Source organism: Ascaphus truei, chromosome 12, assembly GCF_040206685.1.
Source record: "Ascaphus truei isolate aAscTru1 chromosome 12, aAscTru1.hap1, whole genome shotgun sequence".
Classification (NCBI taxonomy): domain Eukaryota; kingdom Metazoa; phylum Chordata; class Amphibia; order Anura; family Ascaphidae; genus Ascaphus; species Ascaphus truei.
In genome coordinates, this window is record NC_134494.1 from 44,228,065 (window position 1) to 44,254,519 (window position 26,455).

Sequence of the window (26,455 nt, forward strand, 5' to 3'; positions counted from 1 at the left end):
ACATGTGTATGTAAGAGACGGATACAATATATACATGTGTATGTAATAGACGGATACAATATATACATGTGTATGTAAGAGACGGATACAATATATACATGTGTATGTAAGAGACGGATACAATATATACATGTGTATGTAAGAGAGGGATACAATATATACATGTGTATGTAAGAGACGGATACAATATATACATGTGTATGTACAGTAAGAGAGGGATACAATATATACATGTGTATGTAAGAGACGGATACAATATATACATGTGTATGTAAGAGAGGGATACAATATATACATGTGTATGTAAGAGACGGATACAATATATACATGTGTATGTAAGAGAGGGATACAATATATACATGTGTATGTAAGAGACGGATACAATATATACATGTGTATGTAAGAGAGGGATATGATATATACATGTGTATGTAAGATACGGATACAAATGTATATATTAATATGTGTGTGTGTGTGTGTGTGTGTGTGTGTGTGTGTGTGTGTGTGTATATATATATATATTTGTTCGATAATATTATTATTATTATTATGTGTATGTTTGTATGATACAATATTGACATGTTTAGCCTGTAGTAGTACAGTAATATACAATGTATCTGTATGTAACACTCTTGAGGTTACATTATCCCTGCACTGCCTGACTGAAACACACCAAGTCCTTCTCGTGCGTTGAACACAGGTGCCAGGCAGAGTATTTCTACGCATGCGCGGAGCTCAAGCCTTGTAAAACCTATACGCATGCGCACACCATGAACGTGGTATTCTATGCGCATGCGCTTTCACTGATGACGCTTTTGACGTCCCGCAAGTGACGGAACCGGAAAGGGAATTACAGCAGGAGGGGAGCGGTACCCGGAAGTGATCGAGAGAGAGAGACTGACAGACGGGGGCCGGTAAGGGATGCAGGAATCCGGGGCATGAGAGGGGGGCCGGGGCTGCCGGGTGAGAGACAAAAGCACCGGGAAACGGGCCCCCTTCGGCACCGAAACACCGACCCACTTCCCCAAAGCACCGAGACACTGCCCCCCCCCGAGACACTGCCCCCCCCGAGAAACTGCCCCCCCGAGACACTACCCCACCCGAGACACTGACCCCCCCCGAGACACTGACCCCCCCCAGCACCGAGACACTGACCCCCCCCCCCCCGAGACACTGACCCCCCCGAGACACTGACCCACCCCCTAGCACCGAGACACTGACCCCCCCAGCACCGAGACACTGACCCCCCCTCCCCCCCAGCACCGAGACACTGACCCCCCCTCCCCCCCAGCACCGAGACACTGACCCCCCCTCCCCCCCAGCACCGAGACACTGACCCCCCCTCCCCCCCAGCACCGAGACACTGACCCCCCCTCCCCCCCAGCACCGAGACACTGACCCCCCTCCACCCCAGCACCGAGACACTGACCCCCCCTCCCCCCCAGCACCGAGACACTGACCCCCCCTCCCCCCCAGCACCGAGACACTGACCCCCCCTCCCCCCCAGCACCGAGACACTGACCCCCCCTCCCCCCCAGCACCGAGACACTGACCCCCCTCCCCCCCAGCACCGAGACACTGACCCCCCCTCCCCACCCAGCACCGAGACACTGACCCCCCCTCCCCACCCAGCACCGAGACACTGACCCCCCTCCCCACCCAGCACCGAGACGCTGACCCCCCCTCCCCCCCAGCACCGAGACGCTGACCCCCCTCCCCCCCCCGGCACCGAGACGCTGACCCCCCTCCCCCCCCCGGCACCGAGACGCTGACCCCCCTCCCCCCCCCCGGCACCGAGACGCTGACCCCCCTCCCCCCCCCCCGGCACCGAGACGCTGACCCCCCCTCCCCCCCCGGCACCGAGACGCTGACCCCCCCCCTCCCCCCCGGCACCGAGACGCTTACCCCCCCCCTCCCCCCCCGGCACCGAGACGCTGACCCCCCCCCCCCTCCCCCCCCGGCACTGAGACGCTGACCCCCCTCCCCCCCCCCGGCACCGAGACGCTGACCCCCCTCCCCCCCCCCGGCACCGAGACGCTGACCCCCCCCCCCCCCCGGCACCGAGACGCTGACCCCCCCCGGCACCGAGACGCTGCCCTCCCCCTCCCGCACCGAGACACTGACCCCCCCTCCCCCCCAGCACCGAGACACTGACCCCCCTCCCCCCCAGCACCGAGACACTGACCCCCCCTCCCCCCCAGCACCGAGACACTGACCCCCCTCCCCCCCAGCACCGAGACACTGACCCCCCTCCCCCCCAGCACCGAGACACTGACCCCCCCTCCCCCCCAGCACCGAGACACTGACCCCCCTCCCCCCCAGCACCGAGACACTGACCCCCCTCCCCCCCAGCACCGAGACACTGACCCCCCTCCCCCCCCCAGCACCGAGACACTGACCCCCCTCCCCCCCCAGCACCGAGACACTGACCCCCCCCCCCCCCCAGCACCGAGACACTGACCCCCCTCCCCCCCCTGGCACCGAGACACTGACCCCCCTCCCCCCCCCGGCACCGAGACGCTGACCCCCCTCCCCCCCCCCGGCACCGAGACGCTGACCCCCCTCCCCCCCCTGGCACCGAGACGCTGACCCCCCTCCCCCCCCTGGCACCGAGACGCTGACCCCCCTCCCCCCCCCCCCCCGCACCGAGACGCTGACTCCCCCCAGCACCGAGACGCTGACCCCCCTCCCCCCCGGCACCGAGACGCTGACCCCCCTCCCCCCCCCCGGCACCGAGACGCTGACCCCCCTCCCCCCCCCGGCACCGAGACGCTGACCCCCCCTCCCCCCCCGGCACCGAGACGCTGACCCCCCCCTCCCCCCCGGCACCGAGACGCTGACCCCCCCCCCCGGCACCGAGACGCTTACCCCCCCCCCCCCTCCCCCCCCCGGCACCGAGACGCTGACCCCCCCCCTCCCCCCCCCCGGCACCGAGACGCTGACCCCCCTTCCCCCCCCCGGCACCGAGACGCTGACCCCCCTCCCCCCCCCCGGCACCGAGACGCTGACCCCCCTCCCCCCCCCCCGGCACCGAGACGCTGACCCCCCTCCCCCCCCCCCCGGCACCGAGACGCTGACCCCCCCCGGCACCGAGACGCTGACCCCCCCGGCACCGAGACGCTGCCCTCCCCCTCCCCCCCCCGCACCGAGACACTGACCCCCCTCCCCCCCCAGCACCGAGACACTGACCCCCCCTCCCCCCCAGCACCGAGACACTGACCCCCCTCCCCCCCAGCACCGAGACACTGACCCCCCTCCCCCCCAGCACCGAGACACTGACCCCCCTCCCCCCCAGCACCGAGACACTGACCCCCCTCCCCCCCAGCACCGAGACACTGACCCCCCTCCCCCCCAGCACCGAGACACTGACCCCCCTCCCCCCCCAGCACCGAGACACTGACCCCCCTCCCCCCCCAGCACCGAGACACTGACCCCCCTCCCCCCCCTGGCACCGAGACACTGACCCCCCTCCCCCCCCCGGCACCGAGACGCTGACCCCCCTCCCCCCCCCGGCACCGAGACGCTGACCCCCCTCCCCCCCCTGGCACCGAGACGCTGACCCCCCTCCCCCCCCTGGCACCGAGACGCTGACCCCCCTCCCCCCCCCGCCCGGCACCGAGACGCTGACCCCCCTCCCTCCCCCCAGCACCGAGACGCTGACCCCCCTCCCCCCCGGCACCGAGACGCTGACCCCCCTCCCCCCCCCCGGCACCGAGACGCTGACCCCCCTCCCCCCCCCGGCACCGAGACGCTGACCCCCCTCCCCCCCCCGGCACCGAGACGCTGACCCCCCCTCCCCCCCCGGCACCGAGACGCTGACCCCCCCCTCCCCCCCAGGACCGAGACGCTGACCCCCCCCCTCCCCCCCCCGGCACCGAGACGCTTACCCCCCCCCTCCCCCCCCGGCACCGAGACGCTGACCCCCCCCCCCCCTCCCCCCCCCGGCACCGAGACGCTGACCCCCCTCCCCCCCCCCGGCACCGAGACGCTGACCCCCCCTCCCCCCCCCCCCGGCACCGAGACGCTGACCCCCCCCGGCACCGAGACGCTGACCCCCCCGGCACCGAGACGCTGCCCTCCCCCTCCCCCCCCCCCGCACCGAGACACTGACCCCCCTCCCCCCCAGCACCGAGACACTGACCCCCCTCCCCCCCAGCACCGAGACACTGACCCCCCCTCCCCCCCAGCACCGAGACACTGACCCCCCTCCCCCCCAGCACCGAGACACTGACCCCCCCTCCCCCCCAGCACCGAGACACTGACCCCCCTCCCCCCCAGCACCGAGACACTGACCCCCCTCCCCCCCAGCACCGAGACACTGACCCCCCTCCCCCCCAGCACCGAGACACTGACCCCCCTCCCCCCCCAGCACCGAGACACTGACCCCCCTCCCCCCCCCAGCACCGAGACACTGACCCCCCTCCCCCCCCAGCACCGAGACACTGACCCCCCTCCCCCCCCTGGCACCGAGACGCTGACCCCCCTCCCCCCCCCGGCACCGAGACGCTGACCCCCCTCCCCCCCCTGGCACCGAGACGCTGACCCCCCTCCCCCCCCTGGCACCGAGACGCTGACCCCCCTCCCCCCCCCCGGCACCGAGACGCTGACCCCCCTCCCTCCCCCCAGCACCGAGACGCTGACCCCCCTCCCCCCCGGCACCGAGACGCTGACCCCCCTCCCCCCGGCACCGAGACGCTGACCCCCCTCCCCCCCCCCCCCCCCCCCCGGCACCGAGACGCTGACCCCCCTCCCCCCCCGGCACCGAGACGCTGACCCCCCTCCCCCCCCGGCACCGAGACGCTGACCCCCCTCCCCCCCCGGCACCGAGACGCTGACCCCCCCTCCCCCCCCGGCACCGAGACGCTGACCCCCCCTCCGCCCCCCCCAGCACCGAGACGCTGACCCCCCCTCCCCCCCCCCCGGCACCGAGACGCTGACCCCCCTCCCCCCCCGGCACCGAGACGCTGACCCCCCTCCCCCCCCGGCCCCGAGATGCTGACCCCCCTCCCCCCCCCGGCCCCGAGACGCTGACCGCCCTCCCCCCTGGCACCGAGACGCTGACCGCCCTCCCCCGCCGGCACCGGGACGCTGACCCCTCCCCCCCCCCTTCCCCCCAGCACCGAGACGCTGACCCCCCCCCCCTTCCCCCCAGCACCGAGACGCTGACCCCCAGCACCGAGACGCTGACCCCCAGCACCGAGACGCTGACCCCCAGCACCGAGACGCTGACCCCCAGCACCGAGACGCTGACCCCCCCCCCCCCAGCACCGAGACACTGACCCTCTCCCCCCAGCACTGAGTCAGTCTGTCTCCAATATATTTCTGCGTCCCCTAAACCAGACTTTTTTCTTTATTTTATTTATAACATGCGTTACCAGGGAGTAATACACTGAGAGTTACCTCTCGTTTTCATGTATGTCCCGGGCACAGAGTTATGACGACAAATACATGGTTACATTAAAAGAACAGGGTTATACATTATATACAAGCCATTGCATTTGGTCGCTGTATGCAAAGTGCTAACAGGTTCAAAACAGAAGAGAAACAGGGTTTGTGTAATGTGCGTTCCTGTGCTTCTCGTACCCTTTCCAGGAGGTATGCTCCCAGGCCTGTCATTTCTTTACCTTCATATAAGGTCCAAAAATCCTTCTTCTTGCTACCTCCTCGCAGAGGAATGTTGGAAATTCCAACGGGACAGGAAAGGGAGTGTGGAAACTCTGGCTGCATGGTGTTAAGCCTGACACAGCTCCCATGTGAGCTCTGTATATCCAGCTCTGTATATCCAGCTCTCTATATCCAGCTCTGTATATCAAGCTCTGTATATCAAGCTCTGTATATCCAGCTCTGTATATCCAGCTCTGTATATCCAGCTCTGTATATCCAGCTCTGTATATGCTCACTCCTTATCTTGCAGGCTGTGAGTACTCCCCTTATCTGAGGCTCCTGTAAGTATTGCTTACATCTCACAGGGCAGTTTAAATTGTGCTTTCCATTTGTACGTTAAGGCAGCGGTGCGCAAAGTGGGGGGCGCGACCCCCAGGGGGGGCGGGAGATTGTGCTGGGGGGGGCGCGGGCAGTTGCAGAGGCCCCGCGCTCTTCCCCCAGGCATTTAAATTAAATGCCGGGGGATCGCGTGAGGCCCCTGCAACTGTTTACTTACCGGGATTCAGCCGCCTGTGTTGCGTCGCCATGGCAACGCGGCGTCAATAGACGCCACGGCACCATGTGACCTGACGTCACACGCCCACGCAGCGTCATCTGACGCGGCTGAAGGAAGGCAGGGGGGCGCGAGAGCCGGGGGCAGAGAGACAGGGGGGTGCAGCACAAAAAGTTTGCGCTCCCCTGCGTTAAGGTACAGTAAAGTTCGGCGTTGGCCTGGTTTTATTGCGTAATTTGAGGTTACAGCTGCGTAAGGCCGCGCTTATAGTGACGGCAACGTCGCGTCAAAAACAAATGCATTGTCGCCGTTGTCTGCGCTTATAGTGCACGCGACGGCAACGGTGCGACCAAGCGACAGCGCTACCACAAACCTGGTAGTCACTGTTATTTGATTTTTTCGGCGACGCTCTCCTTGCGGCCAATCGGAGAGCTTCTCCGTCCCTCTGCCTTCCCCTTTTATGACGTCGCTGGCCTTGTAGCCAGCGGCGTCGCCTAAACTTGAATTGCAATTATCGCAATGGCGACGGGTGATGTCATTGGTCGCGTCGCCGGCACTATAAGCGCAGCCTAAGAGCGTGATCCATGCATTTTGTTTTTGTGAATGCAAAATGTCTTATGAATGGAAATTAAGTAATTGAGTAACGCTGCTTCCCTTTAAACAGCGTTCCCTGCGCAGTTGATGCATTGTTTTGCCGCCTTGTGCATTGTCCATGTGATACAAGTAAAGTATTTTAGGAGTTTGGTTACCATTAGCACATTGCATCCGTGTGTCAGATTTGATGTCATTGACCATGTTTTGTGAGGGGGGGGGGGGGGTTGCTTAGCGCTTTCCACACCACATAAGTCTCTTCCTCAGGTAGGTAATAGGTAGACCACCTGATCTTCAGTGCCTGGTTGCAGAAAGTTTGCTCACCTGCCTAGAAACACACACACATTCCCCAAAAGCCTGCTACATCTCTGCCTTCCCAGTCATTAACGCCTTAGTAGCAGACTTCATTTGATCTCACCCTGCTACTTTTGATGCTTGTCTGTTTTTCTTTATGGCATTGCATTTGTTTACACGGTGTATAACATTGGTTTATATCTTGGTATGTTTTTCCTCTGTAACGCCTAAATAAACAGTCACCGACGGTAGAGATTTTCCAGCATCTCCCAGTGTGTCATCATAACTTAATGGCTCAATCTTGTCTGTGTGATTCAGCAACAATACTGCATGTCATATCACACTAACAACTCGGTCGGTAGGGGTTTTGTTGTTGTTTTTTTTAGAATATGTTTTATTCTGCAGTGTAATATTCTCTTTCACTCCACAAAACCTCCATTCTAATTCTCTGTGGCTCTAAGTTCCACTTTGGATTTTAATCAGAACTTCCCTTCTTGGTGTCTTTTTATTAACTCCGCTGATGTATTAATGTGGCATTTTATGATTATGGATTGGAGCACTGCAGAAAGTTTATTAAGCTTGGCTGTTCCACAGCAGCATATGCACCATTCTAGTCTCCCGTGGTTCTCACGTTACTCTCTCTGCACCATTCTAGTCTCCCGTGGTTCTCACGTTACTCTCTCTGCACCATTCTAGTCTCCCGTGGTTCTCACGTTACTCTCTGCCAACATGTCGGTTGTTGGTTACACATTACGATCAGACTTCTGAAAACTATGATACGCCGTAATGGGCTGGTCTGTACCTGCAAATACGTATGAGAAAAGAACCCTGTATTTGCAAAGTAATTGAAAGATTTCTCCATTACTAAAGAATTTGAGATGGAATTTTGTCTGTCACCAAAACACATTTTGTATTTTTCTGACTTTTAATAATAACTTTTATACTTTCAGCACAATGAAACATGAGCCTTACATGTCTTTGTTTTTCTGTTTAATAAGTTTGCATTTTATGTGGGAAATGTGGATATACTAACTACAGTGTAAAATGACAAATTGCTGAAGTCAGACAAAATATAAGCTGTATTGATCAATGTGCAACAAACTGGGGAACGTGTATGCTGCAGGTTGCATGATCCTCGACAAACAGCGCTCTGGCCAGTTTGGGATCGCGGGGATTCCCTAGGCTCGCTGCTCTGGGGCGGGACAGTTGCTTTCAGTGCCTCATTATTGGGTTCAATATTTCAACTTGTTTTTGTAGTTGAACAATAGTGTGCAGTAACTCTTTTTAAATGAAATATGTGCTGAACTTGTGAGTATTCTGCTTAACTTATGAAAGCAGAGTTAATTCATTCCGTTTGTTGGACAGTTCACAATCACTATATCTGTAATGGATAATGTTAACATCACAGTGAATCTAAGTTTGGTACCTTGGGCAAATGGAGATAAAGTGACTTTCCCACAGTTACACTATTTTATATTATTGCAGCCGAGCATGAAGTGCTTTACCGTAAAAGTATGCAGATAAATTCCAATGCTAGGAGCTCTTCATACAACATGCTAAGGAGAGCTTGGAGATGACATGGGCATAGTGTATGAAAGACTAATGGTGCAGAACGCCGTGTTACAGCTGTGGGTTTGTGATCCGCAGGATGCCTCCGCACCGTGCATCACGTTACTATGAGCCTCCTGACCTCCAGGAACAGCTTTGAGGCTGGTGATTTGGAAGACGCCTGCTGCGGAGCCATGGCCAGTGCGTGCTGCATCACCAAAGAAGACAGCTTTGACGCCTCCGTGGGCACCCCCGGCGGGAACCCCCCGAGCCTGGTAACAGAGGAGACGCAGGGCTACGACGTCGATTTTGATCCCCCACTAGAGAGCAAATATGAGTGTCCCATCTGCCTAATGGCTCTGCGGGAGGCTGTGCAGACGCCATGCGGACACCGCTTCTGCAAAGGCTGCATCACCAAGTCTCTAAGGTGGGTCCCCAAACGCAGAGGCAGAACGCGTTGGGTATCTCCGGCCCTTCTGTTACAGCCTGAGCTACCACTTTTTACATGGCATTTCCTTACTGGTTTTCATTCATGGGTTTGTCACAAGGGCACCATCGTTCCTGTAACCTAAATGATCCTCTCCTCTGACGGGGGCACTCTTCCCCCCCCCCTCCACCCCCCAAGAGTTGCATGTAAAATGGTGCAGTGATACAGCACAGTTACACACACCTGTATACAAGGAATGAAAGCACAACATCATGGGTGGTGAAGGGGCCACGGTTTGCCATGGCTGATCTCACCTGGGAGTGTGGCACCTGTAGTTCTGTGTGTTGCTGGTTCTGTTTGGTTACTAACTCCTTATTCACAAGCACTTCAAGTTCCAGGTAAAAGCCTCTGCTTTGGGCAGAAGAGTTTTAACTGATCTAGTTTAGGGTATGTAACAATACAATTCAGCCGTTTGTGTTCAGGGAAAATCTTCTTTGAAAGCTTGTGGTCAGTTTAGGGAACGAAAACCACCGGATTCTATTTACCCAGCGGATTACAGACTCTCTTCGGTGTAAACGTTTGGCTGGGTTGTGTTTGCGTAAACCTCTTTCGTGGCGTGTGGTTATTGTTAGTTGTACTGGATATATGCATGAAATTAGGCAGCTGCTATTTTTAGTAGCTTAAATGGGCAATTCCTTCTAAAAAAAAAAAAGTTTTGGAAAAAACTAGGTGGATAAGCTGCTCTTAATATTCAGCACCTTGTATGTATATTTGTATTTGATACAGCGACCAGGCACTCACTAATGAAGCAAAATAACCTTAATAATACTGGGTGCAAGCCGTCCAAAACAGGTAAATGAACAAGCAAAAAGAGACAGGCACTCCAATGCAAAAAAAGTGGTATTTAATGACTCAACTTTCGGCTTTTGCATTAATTACCACCCTTTTTTGGGATTGGAGTGCCTGTCCCTTTCTGCTTTGAGATATGTCTATCTAGTATGTAATGTATGTATGTATGTCTCCTCTCTATCTATCCCTCCATCTATCTATATCAATGCCTGCTTTTAGCCACAGAACCACTTCTATTTTGAATTTACTTCACTTTCGTTGTGGAAGAAGATGGCACGTCCTGCTCATCACAAGTCTGTCACAGGCAGGAAGGTGGCAGGTCCTGCTCATCGCAGGTCTGTCACAGGCACGAAGGTGGCAGGTCCTGCTCATCGCAGGTCTGTCACAGGTCCCGCTCATCGCAGGTCTGTCACAGGCAGGAAGGTGGCAGGTCCCGCTCATCACAGGTCTGTCACAGGCAGGAAGGTGGCGGGTCCCGCTCATCGCAGGTCTGTCACAGGCAGGAAGGTGACAGGTCCCGCTCATCGCAGGTCTGTCACAGGTCCTGCTCATCACAGGTCTGTCACAGACAGGAAGGTGGCGGGTCCCGGTCATCGCAGGTCTGTCACAGGCAGGAAGGTGGCAGGTCCCGCTCATCACAGGTCTGTCACAGGCAGGAAGGTGGCAGGTCCCGCTCATCGCAGGTCTGTCACAGGCAGGAAGGTGGCAGGTCCCGCTCATCGCAGGTCTGTCACTGGCAGGAAGGTGGCAGGTCCCGCTCATCGCAGGTCTGTCACAGACAGGAAGGTGGCAGGTCATGCTCATCACAGGTCTGTCACAGGCAGGAAGGTGGCAGGTCACGCTCATCGCAGGTCTGTCACAGGCAGGAAGGTGGCGGGTCCTGCTCATCGCAGGTCTGTCACACGCAGGAAGGTGACAGGTCCCGCTCATCGCATGTCTGTCACAGGTCCCGCTCATCGCAGGTTTGTCACAGGCAGGAAGGTGGCAGGTCCCGCTCATCGCAGGTCTGTCACAGACAGGAAGGTGGCAGGTCCCGCTCATCGCAGGTTTGTCACAGGCAGGAAGGTGGCAGGTCCCGCTCATCGCAGGTCTGTCACAGACAGGAAGGTGGCAGGTCCTGCTCATCGCAGGTCTGTCACCGGCAGGAAGGTGGCAGGTCCCACTCATCGCAGGTCTGTCACAGGCAGGAAGGTGGCAGGTCCCGCTCATCGCAGGTCTGTTACAGGCAGGAAGGTGGCAGGTCCCGCTCATCGCAGGTTTGTCACAGGCAGGAAGGTGGCAGGTCCTGCTCATCGCAGGTCTGTCACAGGCAGGAAGGTGACAGGTCCTGCTCATCGCAGGTCTGTCACAGGCAGGAAGGTGGCAGGTCCCGCTCATCGCAGGTCTGTCACAGGCAGGAAGGTGGCAGGTCCCACTCATCGCAGGTCTGTCACAGGCAGGAAGGTGGCAGGTCCCGCTCATCGCAGGTCTGTCACAAGCAGGAAGGTGGCAGGTCCCGCTCATCGCAGGTCTGTCACAGGCAGGAAGGTGGCAGGTCCCGCTCATCGCAGGTCTGTCACAGGCAGGAAGGTGGCAGGTCCCGCTCATCGCAGGTCTGTCACAGGTCCCGCTCATCGCAGGTCTGTCACAGGCAGGAAGATGGCAGGTCACGCTCATCGCAGGAAGATGGCAGGTCACGCTCATCGCAGGTCTGTCACAGGCAAGAAGGTGGCAGGTCCCGCTCATCGCAGGTCTGTTACAGGCAGGAAGGTGGCAGGTCCTGCTCATCGCAGGTCTGTCACAGATGGAGAAGCTGAAGATGGGAAACGCCTGCCCAGTTTGAATTTGCCTTGGGAATAGTCTTATACAGAGGGACTTTGACAAATTATATAAAAATTCTTGTAGATGTTTGTATTTTTTTTTCTCCACTTACCACAATTTAACCCCTTAAGGTGCTCTTTGACTGGTGCCGTTAAGTTGTGCTGTAAATCACTGACTCTCACCATTTCCTTCTTTAGGGATGCAGGTCACAAGTGTCCAGTGGACAACGAGCTTCTGCTAGAAAGTCAACTCTTCCCAGATAACTTTGCCAAACGGGAAATACTTTCGCTCAAGGTGAAATGTCCCAGCCAAGGCTGCCTGGCAAAGATGGAGCTGAGACACCTGGAGGTGAGAGCAAAGCAGTTCTCTCGTGCACCGTTTCACGGCTAGCAGGGCCTGTCTTCTGCTATTTCGGTTGGTGCATCTTCGAGGTGGGATGCTTGTCACTTTTATCTATTCAGTTTAGAGGTAAAGAAACATCTAAACCAACCTTCATAGTGCCGCCCCACGTAGCCAGCCATAACAATAACCTATTGGGAACAATGTAAGCTTGCTGAAAGCAAAGATTTCGCTTTTGTTTTGCTGGAAATTGATGTCGAATTGCATTTCTTAGGGGCCTCTGAAAGGGGGAGTGTTATTTTTTGTATCTCTCCACCCTCTCTCCCCCCCCCCCCCCCCCTGGTCCTTATCGGAGCGAATAAATAAGGAGGCTGTGGGACATTATCACACAGGAGCTTATTCTGTGATCTCGGCCAATTCGGAGCGTATAGACTAAGCCAAAAAGGGGCCAAGTGATAGGCAAGCATGCCTCCCCTCCCAAGTCTTGGTTCATTAGGTTTGCAAACGAACATTACACCATTCTTAAAAAATAGTTCTAGCTGTCAGATTTTGGTAAAAGGGGCAATGATTGGCCGGATGTAACATCTTTAAACACGTTATTGCAATTCGGCACATAGTGTACTATGAGAGAGACACTTTACATTCTCTTGTTAAGACGGCGGTCAGCAGGTTTCTGTCATACTGGCTAAATAAGCAACGCAGTGGATTAAGGGGGGTGTAACGGATCATTTTCTAATGAGGGGTTAGATACCAGTCTGATTTGCGTGTCTGATCTTGCAGGTCCATCAAGCACAGTGTGCGTTTGCCAGTGTAGAATGCAGGCAGTGCCAGCGCTCCTTCCAGAAGAACCTGCTGGATCAGCACATGCGGCTGGAGTGTCCGCGGCGTCCGGTCTCCTGTGAAAACTGCGCTCAGTCCATGGCCTATGAGGAGAAGATGGTAGGTCCTGGTCACAGAGAATCGTGTGCTTTATTCATATAGCCCCGACTGCATTCATGGGATTTACCAACATCGCGTGCGGGGGGTGATATAGGGAGTCAGACAGGATGGGAGACATTTACCAACATCGCGTGCGGGGGGTGATATAGGGAGTCACACAGGATGGGAGACATTTACCAACATCGCGTGCGGGGGGTGATATAGGGAGTCACACAGGATGGGAGACATTTACCAACATCGCGTGCGGGGGGTGATATAGGGAGTCACACAGGATGGGAGACATTTACCAACATCGCGTGCGGGGGGTGATATAGGGAGTCACACAGGATGGGAGACATTTACCAACATCGCGTGCAGGGGGTGATATAGGGAGTCACACAGGATGGGAGACATTTACCAACATCGCGTGCGGGGGGTGATATAGGGAGTCAGACAGGATGGGAGACATTTACCAACATCGCGTGCGGGGGGTGATATAGGGAGTCAGACAGGATGGGAGACATTTACCAACATCGCGTGCAGGGGGTGATATAGGGAGTCAGACAGGATGGGAGACATTTACCAACATCGCGTGCAGGGGGTGATATAGGGAGTCAGACAGGATGGGAGACATTTACCAACATCGCGTGCAGGGGGTGATATAGGGAGTCACACAGGATGGGAGACATTTACCAACATCGCGTGCGGGGGGTGATATAGGGAGTCAGACAGGATGGGAGACATTTACCAACATCGCGTGCAGGGGGTGATATAGGGAGTCACACAGGATGGGAGACATTTACCAACATCGCGTGCAGGGGGTGATATAGGGAGTCAGACAGGATGGGAGACATTTACCAGCACCGTGTGCAGGGGGTGATATAGGGAGTCACACAGGATGGGAGACATTTACCAGCACCGTGTGCAGGAGGTGATATAGGGAGTCAGACAGGATGGGAGACATTTACCAACATCGCGTGCAGGGGGTGATATAGGGAGTCAGACAGGATGGGAGACATTTACCAACATCGCGTGCGGGGGGTGATATAGGGAGTCACACAGGATGGGAGACATTTACCAACATCGCGTGCAGGGGGTGATATAGGGAGTCAGACAGGATGGGAGACATTTACCAACATCGCGTGCAGGGGGTGATATAGGGAGTCAGACAGGATGGGAGACATTTACCAACATCGCGTGCAGGGGGTGATATAGGGAGTCACACAGGATGGGAGACATTTACCAACATCGCGTGCAGGGGGTGATATAGGGAGTCAGACAGGATGGGAGACATTTACCAACATCGCGTGCGGGGGGTGATATAGGGAGTCACACAGGATGGGAGACATTTACCAACATCGTGTGCAGGGGGTGATATAGGGAGTCACACAGGATGGGAGACATTTACCAACATCGCGTGCGGGGGGTGATATAGGGAGTCACACAGGATGGGAGACATTTACCAACATTGTGTGTGGGGGGTGATATAGGGAGTCAGACAGGATGGGAGACATTTACCAACATCGCGTGCAGGGGGTGATATAGGGAGTCACACAGGATGGGAGACCTTTTCCCAAACAAGGAAAACATTAAAGCTGCGGCCCCGGGGGAGTTCCCTGCGGCCCCGGGGGGGGTTCCCTGCGGCCCCGGTGGGTTCCCTGCAGCCCTTAGGGACTCGCCTGTGTCTGCCGCCCTGCTTCTCCTTCAGAATCCAGCGTCAAATTACACTGCAGACGTCGCCAGCGTGACGTCGCATGACATCTCATTACCATGGTAACGCAACGTCATAACGTCACGTCTTCACGGTTGCCATGTCAACAGAACGCTGTGTAACGTCCGTTGTGACGTCCGCGGCTCTATTTTGAAGGAGAAGCATGGCGGCAGAACGGAGGCGGCCGCTGGCACAGGTATGCAAGTCCCTCCCCATTAGGTCCAATAGGCCCGAGAGTGCGGAAAATGGGGGGGGATGTTTTTGCCCACTTTGGCCAGGGCCTAATGGGAACTCTGACACGGCAGCTCAGCGGTGGTAACCCAGGCACGGCCTGGTTCCGGAGCGTCAAGCCTGAGATGGGTTGGGGAGACCACCGGGGAAACAATATGGCCGCCAGGCTCAGGGATAGCTTTTGCAAAATAATGGAGAGATGATATTGTGGCTTTCTATTGGTGGCCCAGCGCCATGTTTGTAGGGTTTTTGTGCGTCCAAAACTGGCTAAAAAATAAACCTACAAATATCTCCAGAGCCGTCTGCAGATGGGGTAATGCTGCCGTAGGAGGGAGAAACTCTTGCCCCCGCCCCCCCAAGGTGAATCAGTCTCTGACTGAGACAGAGTACACGGGTTATATCTTATTAAGGCGCGGGTGCACGGGGCATGCGGAATGTAGCTGTGATAATCATCTATTTAAAAGCATTTTTTAGACTGGTTTTGCAGGTAACAGGATAAATGATGTTAGTGTAATAAGGCTGTAAAGGGAAAAGGGCAGAGCTGACTCCACCGATTCTTATGTCCTCAATTCTTTCAATGTTATCAGTTGCTGCTCTGATCCTGTGTATCCGCTAGGCACATACGTGTACAAACGGTAAAGCAGTGGATCGGCACTCGTATGTTGCATACTAGAAAAAGCTTAGAGTCCTTGTAGTTGTTTAATGCTGGTACCGTCTGCAGCGGGGGGTGTCTAACTCCAGTCCTCAAGAGCCACCGGCAGGTCAGGTTTTATGGATTTCCCTGCTTCAGCACAGGTGTCTCAATCAACAACTGCACTGCATGTGCTGAACTGGGATATCCTGAAAACCTGACCTGTTGGTGGCCCTTAAGGACCCGAGTTGTCCGTCCCTGGTCTACGGCATACAGGAAAATTAAGGGCTGGTTAGCAAAACATGTTCAAGTTCTTCAGACACACATACTGTTAATAGCAAAAATTAGGCTGAGGAAGGGGTCTAGGGGACCTTGACACAAGGCTATTTTGTTGCTATTAACAGTTTGTACAAACTCAAAGAAACAGAACCCCACAAAGCCCTCTGACCCCCCCCCCCCACACTAAACTTGGTGCAATGATATGGTGAATAGGTTAAAAATAATCTTTTAATGTGATGAACAATCTAAAAAAGGAGAGAGGGATCATTCAAAATATCTGACCAATCAGGTATTGAATACTAAACACAATTAAAATCAGTGGTGTTGTACCACGCAGGCAGTTCACCCACCATATAAAAATAGTGGCTCACTTAGTTGAGCAGTGGATATAGTAGAGTCCACAATATTGCAGGTTTGATGGATAAAGGAAGTTTAGAAGCGCAAACCCAAATATACAGTGACAATGTGATTAGAGAAATATTAAGTAAATAGATATCACCGTGAGGAGAAGCTGCTGGATAGAGGGATTACTCAATTCCTCAGGATAGCATTGGGGGGGACACAGCGCAAGATCTCCCCTGAGGTGCAATAGATGGTAAGGCAGGAATCAAAGGGATGGATGATGCTTGAACTCTCAGATCATAAAAGTGAAAATGAGAATATAGCGTAATACAGTTTAATAGAACAATTGTAGAGCCAGGAGCTCAGATGCACTCACATGCTCACGAATAAAAACAAGCAGATTGACCATTCTGGGTGCTGTAGTCTACGGTGCCGATGTGCTGTGTGGTTGAGAGGGTGGCGTGTCTTCCCTGGCTCTCACTTCCGCATTCGGGGATGGCGTCTGACGTCACAGGCGTTTCTCCGCCTATCAGTGCCTGCGGCTACGAGTAGTGGAAGCTCGACAATGGCGGCAGTGGCGGAGAGTATGTGAGCAAACCGGGGCGAGGAACGCAACACCAGGCAAAGGATCGGGACCGACTTCGCAGGACCTCCAGGCAGTATCCACGGGGTGTAACAGGAACCCTACGCGTTTCATCCGGGTACAACCGGACTTCTTCAGGGGTGGCCTTCTGTGATCAAAATACTACAGCTCCACCAAACAGGGCTATGCGTTTCGAGAGTAGTCTCTCTTCGTCAGGTCCTGTTGGTGGTATGAACGGAGGCTCTCTTTATACCTGGTATATTGACCGGGTGTATCTCGACTCTCAATCAATTAGAAAATCTTTTAAAATAATGTCCGTGATATGCTAAAAGCATTTAGCATATTGCTTTGTATTTTATAGAGCTGCTTGTCATAACTGAGGAGAAGAAAATCTACCTCCAATGTGCATCTGGTTTCAATCACAAAATGAAGAAACTCTTTTATTGGGATATGTAAATATTGAGTCAGTCACAGACTGCTCTAACCATATATACATTCATGGTGACAATTGCTAGACATACCTAAACACACAGCTCTTATAAATATGACAAATTGCTGTATATTATTTGAAAGACCCTTCTCCTACTTGAAAGCCATAAAACAAACATTAGTATATATATATATATATATATATGCATATATATATATATATATACATATATATACATATATACAATACATTAAGATAAATATTTAAAAATTAAAAAGCTAAGATATATAAATGCATAAAATATTGCATAAAAAATGGATATAGCTCCCTCTTGTGGTTTACAAAAACATTGCCTAACTACAGTAGTGCTGACGAGTATTCTAAAACAAATCTGGGTCCATCGCCAACAAGACCCAGGTACATGCTGGGTACATGCTGGGTACAATGCATGCTGCAACATTTCAGTGACATTTCTGCAGACAGACTAATGGCCCATCAGATTAACAGTGGGGGTCCATGGCAGTCCCATTCAAACTGAATGGGACTGCCAGGGACCCCTGCTGTGTTAATCCGATGGGCTGTTAATCTCTGCAGAAATGTCACTGAAATGTTGCAGCATGTACAGTACTCAGCATGTACCTGGGTCTTGCTGGTGATAGACCCAGATTTTCCCAGGCAAGTTTTAGAATACTCGTCGGCGCACCTGTAGTATCACACACTTAGAAAAATTAAAGCCCAGCTGTATAGCTTACACCTATAAATGCAAATAAAAATATCTATAAGGGAGAATGTGCATGTCCTCCAATTCTCCTTTACATAAAGTCCCCTCAGTGTACATATTTGCAGAATTGCACACAATCTTCCCTCCCCCTTTTTATAGTATATAACAGACGTCCATTATAATTAGAAAATACATATCCCAAAAAATGCGTTCTGATAAAAATATCCTTATCATGTATCCAGAGGTATAGTGGTAGATATACCTTCATGGTAAAAATCACAATCAGAAAAACCTCTTAGTAGACGTGCACAAAAACTCCCTTGGAGGGAAAAAATGGGCATAGACTTGTTTCATGTCGTATAAAATATTGTAGAAAATGTATATACATATATAAAAACGTGTTAAAACTGGGGTAACAATGCCCCACATATGGTAGTTGTCAACCCAACATACAAGAGTGTATCTAAAACGCTCTATCGCATAAATCTGACCAATGGTGGACACAGGATAGCATAACGTGTCTCCGTTATGTGGAATGAATCCTTAAAGCATCCTGTATTGAGTTATACATGGTAATCTACAAACCATAGTATCATACAACATAAACATGGTTAACGACGAAAATCCAAAAAGTACAAAAAGTATCTTGAAGAGACGGGGAATAATGGGATGAAATAAAATAACACCGTATTGGTACAATCACAATAAACTAAATGGTTTTAACCGCTCATCCTAATATAGAATATCGCATAAAAAAAGATGAAAGCTCAAATAGACATTCAGATAAAAGCTCCCAAATCAATGTCTACATTGAGGCCTGAGGGTGTAAGTGAGTAATCTATATATCCAATAGGTCTCTTTCTTGGATAATCTGGCCAGTCGGTCTCCTCCTCGCCAGTTAACGGGTACAGTCTCTAGGGCCCTATATGTAAGGCCTACAGGGTCTTTGTGGTGTGTGACAGAGAAGTGTTTGGATACACTATGGGTCAAGAAGCCTCTCCTGAAGTTGCCCATGTGTTCCAGGATGCGGACCCTCTGGTCTACTGGTACGTCCCACATACTGGAATCCACATGGGCACTCAAGGAGGTACACCACTAATGTGATCCGACAATTAAGAAACTGTTTAGTTTCAAAAGTTTCACCTATAGTCTTAGAGGTGAAACTATTTTTTTCTGTGGACACTTGTTTGCACGCTTTACAGGAAAAACATTTGAAGAAACCAACTGGTTTAGGCAGCCAATGCGTAGTGTTATTCTCTTTAATACTTTTAAACAAACTTGGAGCCAACTTGTTTTTAATGTCTGCTGCCCTTCTATAGATCACTCGTGGTTCCTTAGGTATGTGATCTTTTAGTACTGGGTCTTTCATCGGCACATGCCAGTGCTTGCTAAGTTCTTCCTGTATTCTCTTATTATCTTTACTGAAGTCTGTAATAACGGGTACTTCATAATTACCACCCTCACCTTTCTTCTTTGGCTTTAATAAACCTGGTCTCTGCAGTGTCAGTGTTTTTGGTTTATAGCAGCATCCAAATCTGCATTACCATATTTTCTCTCTAAACCTATTCTTCAGTACAGCTGCCTGAGCTTTAAAGGTAGAACAGTCTGAACATTTCCTCCTCGGGCGTCTGAGCTGTCCGGGGGTATGTTCTCTAACCACTTCTTGTGGTGACAGCTTGTTTTTAAAAGATACTTATTGCAATCTGCGTTCTTGAAGACGGGGGCGGTGTGACTATGATCCATGTGTATGGGTGCTGTAACTACGAAGAGACTTACCTTTTTTGTTTGCTATTACACATACAACATACAGGCATACCCCACATTAACGTACGCAATGGGACCGGAGCATGTATGTAAAGTGAAAATGTACTTAAAGTGAAGCACTACCTTTTTCCCACTTTACAATGCATGTACTGTACTGCAATCGTCATATACGTACATAACTGATGGAAATAACGCATGTGTAACAGGCTCTATAGTCTCCCCGCTTGCGCACAGCTTCGGTACAGGTAGGGAGCCGGTATTGTTGTTCAGGACGTGCTGACTGGCGCATGCGTGAGCTGCTGTTTGCCTATTGAGCGAGATGTACTTACTCGCGAGTGTACTTAAAGTGAGTGTACTTAAACCGGGGTATGCCTGTATACCTGTACTTAGTTCATATTGGGGACTATGTCATCTGATAGCTGTGAGGTATTACACAGGTAACTAGTGCTTGTTATTAGTAACTCGGGCCGCTGTTACTGAATCCAGTTTATGCACTTGCTAGGATTCAGGTTACAGCGTCAGAGAGAGTTATCATACCATCGCACCCGATGGGGTCAGAGGGCTTTGTTGGAGTTTGTATATTACCCATATCCAATTTGAGTGCCTTCCCCTTAGTGCCTGCTGGGCAGGGCGAAGGGGTTTGCTTTGTTTAGCTATTAACAGTATGTAACTGAACTTGGAACATGTTTTGCTAACCAATGTTTGCATTTCCTGTCGCTGTACAAGGCACCAGCATTTAACCACTACAAGCACTATGTTTTTCAACGGTTTTATTGAACTTGATTCCTCTGTCTGTCTTGGTCAAATCTTGTAATCAAAAGTTCGTCTACTTCCCATTGTCCAATCGATCCCAAATTTTGCACACGTACTCAGATCCAGAGACAATGCATGCCTGTGTCAAAAACCTGACACACACAACACAGCACCTCGACACACAGCACCTCGACAGACAGCACTGCACCTCGACACACAGCACTGCACCTCGACACACAGCACTGCACCTCGACACACAGCACTGCACCTCGACACACAGCACTGCACCTCGACACACAGCACTGCACCTCGACACACAGCACTGCACCTCGACACACAGCACTGCACCTCGACACACAGCACTGCACCTCGACACACAGCACTGCACCTCGACACACAGCACTGCACCTCGACACACAGCACTGCACCTCGACACACAGCACTGCACCTCGACACACAGCACTGCACCTCTATTGTTTACTGTTGAGTGCCCTTTAAAATAAAACCGTTGTTTTTAAAAAGTATTTTTAAGGCGTTTATTTTGTAATTGAGTCTTTACTTTTTTGTTTCTGCTTGCTTAGTATTGTACATACGAGTGCCAATCCATTGTTTTACTGTTAGTCTAATAAGATTGCGCAGCTGCTGTCAAAATCAGGGGAATACATGCACACACTGCACTGTGCAATGAGCTTGAGCTGCTCTATAAAGCCATTAAAGTAGCCCCACTGCAAATGCTTTTCCTGGTCTGTTATGTTGGCTGTATGGTGACTTTCTTATCATAGGAAACATTTCGTTGTTGATGGGAGCTGCCATTATCATGTCCCTTTTAATGACATGGGCGATGGGCGTTTGGCTCCTCTACCGATGAAAAGGTTAACGTGAAGAAGCATCAGGTGGTTGTAGATGCATTCCCACACGTGGCCTTCCTTTCTACTGGCAGCTAAGCTTCTCTGTATGACTTTACGCATTGATCTGTCCTTTATCTCCCTCCATGTCTTGATGTGCAAGTCTCACCCATTTTCCTATACTGTACAATGCAGGAGCATGACCAGACCTGTCCCCTGGCCTACGTGACGTGTGAATACTGTGAAACGAACCTCATCCGAGAGCAGGTAGGATATGTCTGCTTGGGAGCCTTCTGCTGTGCGTTATGGATGGGACGGTAACAGCCAGAGAGCACACAATGGTTTATTGGGCTTGTTAGAATTCCAGAACTGTGTAGCATAAGGAATCTAGATGGAAGAGTATGTTAGAGTCGCATGTCTCACTGGCACAGCTCACCAGTACCCAGCACATTAAATTGATCCTTGCATGGAGATTGGGGCCTACAACACTTTGTAAGGCAACAGGGTTAAATTACATGTTCGCTTAGTAATACAGTAGGTGTGAAAATGTCTATTATGAAGCGATGAACTGCGGCTCCGTCCGATTGCTACTTAATAATAATAAAAATAATAATAATACTTAAAGGCACTGTACCTCTACGTTCCCTCCGCATATATTCATTTTTACCATCCATTCTCCAACTACTTTCTGTTAATTTTATGAAATCTCTTTAGGCCAACAAGTATTGTTATTGTTGAATTCACTCCTGATCATTTATTTTTTATTTTTTACCAGTTCTCTTATAGCTATTCATGGATTTGATTATTATATTAAATGTAAATATCATCTCAGGATATAATGAGTCCAAGGACATATGTAGTAACAGTGTGATATTGTTTCTTTTTCAGATGGCTAGTCACTATGAGGTAGACTGTGTTATGGCTCCAATTCCCTGCACTTACAGCCCATTCGGATGCCCAGAAAAGGTACCTGCTACTCACCTAGCTTTGTTTTTTGTTTTTTTTATACAGCTGCACAAAAAGATGCTAAATGGCCAAGCAGATAAAGTGTTTCAGAGCCCGACACTGAAAATGTTAATCTCACGTTGCTACATTACAATGCTGCTCCTCCTGATGGTCCATGTTTCCTGAATGTCCCACCCTTTTCCTTCTCCAGATGCAGAGGAACGAGCTGGCCCGCCACCTGCAGGAATTCACCCAGGCACACATGCGCATGATGGCGCAGACGCTACGTAGCGTGAGCACCACTATGACCCCAACCACCCACCTGCCCAATATCTCCTTCAGTGACCTCAGCCAGTTTGAGCCAGGACCCCTCTCCATGCATCCCCCCCACCCCTCTCTCTTATCTGCCCAACACGACTGCAGCCAAGAGACCCGGAACCTCAGGGAGACAGTTGATCAGCTGGAGGGACGCTTGGTAAAGCAAGACCACCAGATCCGTGAGCTTATTGCCAAGATGGAGACTCAGAGCTCTTATGTGACTGACCTGAAACGCACTATCCGGATCTTGGAGGACAAAATGGCAGAGGTGGAGGCGCAGCAGTACAACGGCGTCTACGTGTGGAAGATCGAGAATTTCAGCGTGCACCTGAAACACCAGGAGGAGGAGAAACCGGTCGTCATCCACAGCCCGGGCTTCTACACGGGGAGACCCGGCTATAAGCTCTGCTTGCGGTTGCACATCCAGCTCCCCAGCGCCCAGCGCTGTGCTAACTACATCTCCCTCTTCGTACACACTATGCAGGGCGAGTACGACGGCCTCCTACCATGGCCCTTCCAGGGAACCATCCGGCTCTGCATCATGGACCAGTCAGAAGGCCCAATAAAGCAGAATCAGGAGGAGGTGATGGACACCAAACCAGACCTGCTGGCTTTCCAAAGGCCCACCATGCAGCGTAACCCCAAGGGCTTCGGTTATGTTACTTTCATGCACCTTCAGGCTCTCAAGCAGCGACAGTACATTAAAAACGACACGCTGCTTGTGCGTTGTGCGGTGACAACTCACTTGGATCTAAGCAGCCTACGCAGGGAAGGCTTCCAGCCACGCAGCACGGACGGCGTCTTGTAGCGTCCCACACACAGTGCCGCGAAAACTCTCGGCACTATTCTTACATGAGACAGTTCTCAGCAGTGACCTGGCTGCCGGTAACGTTGCTCTTCTGCAGTTGCTTGGAAGTTCATAACTGGTGGAGGTTAGGGTATTTACTAAAGTCTACTGGCTGCAAAACCAGGAGGAGGGTATCAGAGAAATATTCTAGTGCTCACAGTGGGAGTCCTTTCCTATGATCAATATGGTGCTGTTTTTGCACCAGTTGTGCACCAGGGGGGTCTTTATTAAATAGTCTCCCCCCCCCCTTATCTTCCAGAGAGCAGATTAATCTGCCGTTTTTTCCTGAATCCAAAGAAATCCACCCACCTGAAGGGAAACTATGCAAACTGACAGCAGAATGTTGTGCAAAGCTAGTGATCGTGGGAGAAGCTACAAAGAAAGTGTTTGTGTTATAGTTCTGAAAGGGCTGGGTTTGCGGGAAATGCAGACTTTCCCCAGCACAAAAAAACAGTATGTTGGTGAATATGTAAGCATTTGTGATTCCTTTATTCCACTCCAAGCCCGGCTACAAGAGAATCATCGTAAGCATGGCAGGCTTCTCTACACGCACACACATCTCCCCCCCCCCCACACACACACACATGCGCGCACTTCTCTCCCCCCCCACACATGCGCGCACTTCTCTCCCCCCCCCCCCACATATGCGCGCAATTCTCTCCCCCCCTGCACACGCGCGTGCACTTCTCTCCCCCCCCTGCACACGCGCGTGCACTTCTCTCCCCCCCTGCACACGCGCGTGCACTTCTCTCCCCCCCACACCACACACGCGTGCCTTTCAATCAAACACATCAGTTGTGAGAAGATCCACTGCTGGTAATTTCACCATAACAGAGGTTGGCATTTTCTTCTAATACCTCCTGCTACGATATTTGCACCAGTTTCCGGATGACTGATTAATGTCTGCTGCACGCTGTACACTATCGATGCATTGGGTTTTATGTTAAAAAAAAAGGTTGTTTTCTGGGGGTTTTTTACCACAAGAAAAACATTGTTTCTAATAAATTCTTGGGCACAAAACAAGTTATGCTGGGTAAAAAAAAAAAGTGGCAAAAACACCTTCCCCGTACAGTGTACGGCAAATAAAAACCAACGTGTGGGTACGTTTGCATGGCAGGGTTACAGACCTCAGACATGCCATGTACCCTCAAGTGCTCATTTTATTTGCTGATAAATACTTTTGAATTATTCAATAGCAATAATTCTATATACAGTGCCTATCGCTTCATTGTCGAAGCTGCCAGTATGCGGATTGTCTTTAACGAGCGTTTAAAGCCATGAGGTTATGGCGCGCCATCAGTAAGTGTTTCAGGCTTTACTTCCTGTCTAGGGGTGACATGGTGGTGCTCAGTCCGTCTGTGCTCTATAGAGTATTACCAATATTAAATCAATGTCCGGAAATGCCTTCAACAGTCCAGGTATTAGATGCGTGGGAGGATTCGCGCCTAGTGGTACCCGCCACAGTATATGGCGCAATATATAAACCTCACCTCTGCAAACTTAAAGGAATGATGTGTGTGGGGGGGGGGGGGGATGTAACATCACAAAGGCTGCTATCTTTTCTGAAGCTCTCTCAGTGGATCTGGCTAATGGTGTGCAGAATCCGCTGAAAAAAAAGATGTCCAAACGATGTCTGTGTGGAACGGAGCACAACCTCAACAGGCCAAGAACAAAAGGATCATGACTGGGTAATTCCCATAAGTTTTATATTTATTCAGCTGACATAAGCAGTAACGGGTACAAAAAGAACACGCGTTTCGCGCTCCTATGCTTTATCAAGGTGATAAAGTGCAGGATTGCGAAATGCGTAGGTGGTTGTTTTTTTATCTGTTACTGCTTATGTGAGTTGAATAAATGTAACTTTTATGGGCGTTACCCTGTCATGATCCTTTCGTTCCTATCCTGTTGAGGTTGTCCTCCGTTCCACACAGACATTGTTTTTACTTCCTATTTGTTCACAAATGACAATGATGAGGTTCCCCATAAGTAATTTTTATCTATAGTAATCTAGGGATGGGGGATTTGGTGACCCTACTTTTGAAGGGTCCAGTAAAGGGTAACACCTTGTGGGTCCCCAATCTGTCGAACTCCCATTTACTGGCACCTGCTGTCATTTTTGTTTTTCTGCAACGTTTAGTGGGGAATTGTTTCTAGAAGGACACGGGTATGGCCACCACCTACCGTCACAAACATCCTGTTACACAGTACGGTGTCATCGTTCCCTAAAAGCATTCACCCGCCTCGTTTTGTTATTGCGATGCGGAAAGCTGGTTCATTCTTATTCAAATTTCTAGACATTTGGGGAATTTCTTTCACTTTTACATTGCACTATTTTCATTGCTGATTGGAATTTGTTTGTGGGGGATATTGTATACAAAAGAGAACATCACAAAATGCTGACAAACATTTAGAAATCATTTTTGAACCATACAGTATGTATTCCTATGGTTAAGCTAAATATATTAAAAAGTTTGCATTTTTTGTTTTTGTAATTACCTTAGCTGCCGATTGATCCGTTCTCCTGTAATCGATCGGCAAAGATTTTGCTTCTCCGGGTTCACAATATGGCCGCCTATTTCAAAAGTGCTGTGCCTTCGTAAATGGTTGCTATAGTAACCCAAAGCAGCTTAATACATTAACTCGTTAAAAAGGGTGTATGGGGGGGGGGGGGGGGGAGGGAAGTAGTATGATATGCTACTAAACAACTGATTTATTTAATAAACACAGGATTTTGAATGTATTGTTAACAAATATGCACATGTTCTTGTCTATTGAATGTACAATAACCTTGTGTAATCTGTGGGCACAAGCCATATGTGAAACCGCTCATCTTTAAGTAAAAGTGACTTGTTTTCAACGTTTGTACTTATAAGGCATCAATCATACCTGGAAGAAGATAAATATGATGTGGTTGCAATGTTACATAAATAGTTACATAGTAGATGAGGTTGAAAAAAAGACATGCGCCCATCAAGTTCAACGTATGCTAAATGTAGACGACGGATACTTGATCCTATATCCGTACTTGCAGTATATTGATCCAGACGAAGGCAAACACAAAACCCAGTGATACATTATCCAATGATATCTCATAAGGGGGAAATAAATTCCTTCCTGACGCCATGCATTGGA

At 51.5% G+C, this 26,455-nt stretch overlaps 1 protein-coding gene across 2 annotated transcripts; it reads left to right on the forward strand.

Moving 5' to 3' along the window:
- The first annotated feature begins 794 nt into the window (after positions 1-794).
- On the forward strand, positions 795-26,180 carry TRAF6 (TNF receptor associated factor 6). Of its 2 annotated transcripts, none has more exons than XM_075567551.1 (7): positions 795-914; positions 8,690-9,017; positions 11,864-12,014; positions 12,786-12,944; positions 21,409-21,480; positions 22,102-22,179; positions 22,370-26,180. In XM_075567551.1, exons 2-7 carry the CDS (start codon positions 8,719-8,721, stop codon positions 23,282-23,284), a joined length of 1,674 nt encoding a protein of 557 aa, XP_075423666.1. In that variant the 5' UTR covers positions 795-914; positions 8,690-8,718; the 3' UTR covers positions 23,285-26,180. The 2 variants fall into 2 exon arrangements, with proteins under 2 accessions (XP_075423666.1, XP_075423665.1); XM_075567550.1 differs by having other exon boundaries at positions 863-963.
- Positions 26,181-26,455: the final 275 nt, after the last annotated feature.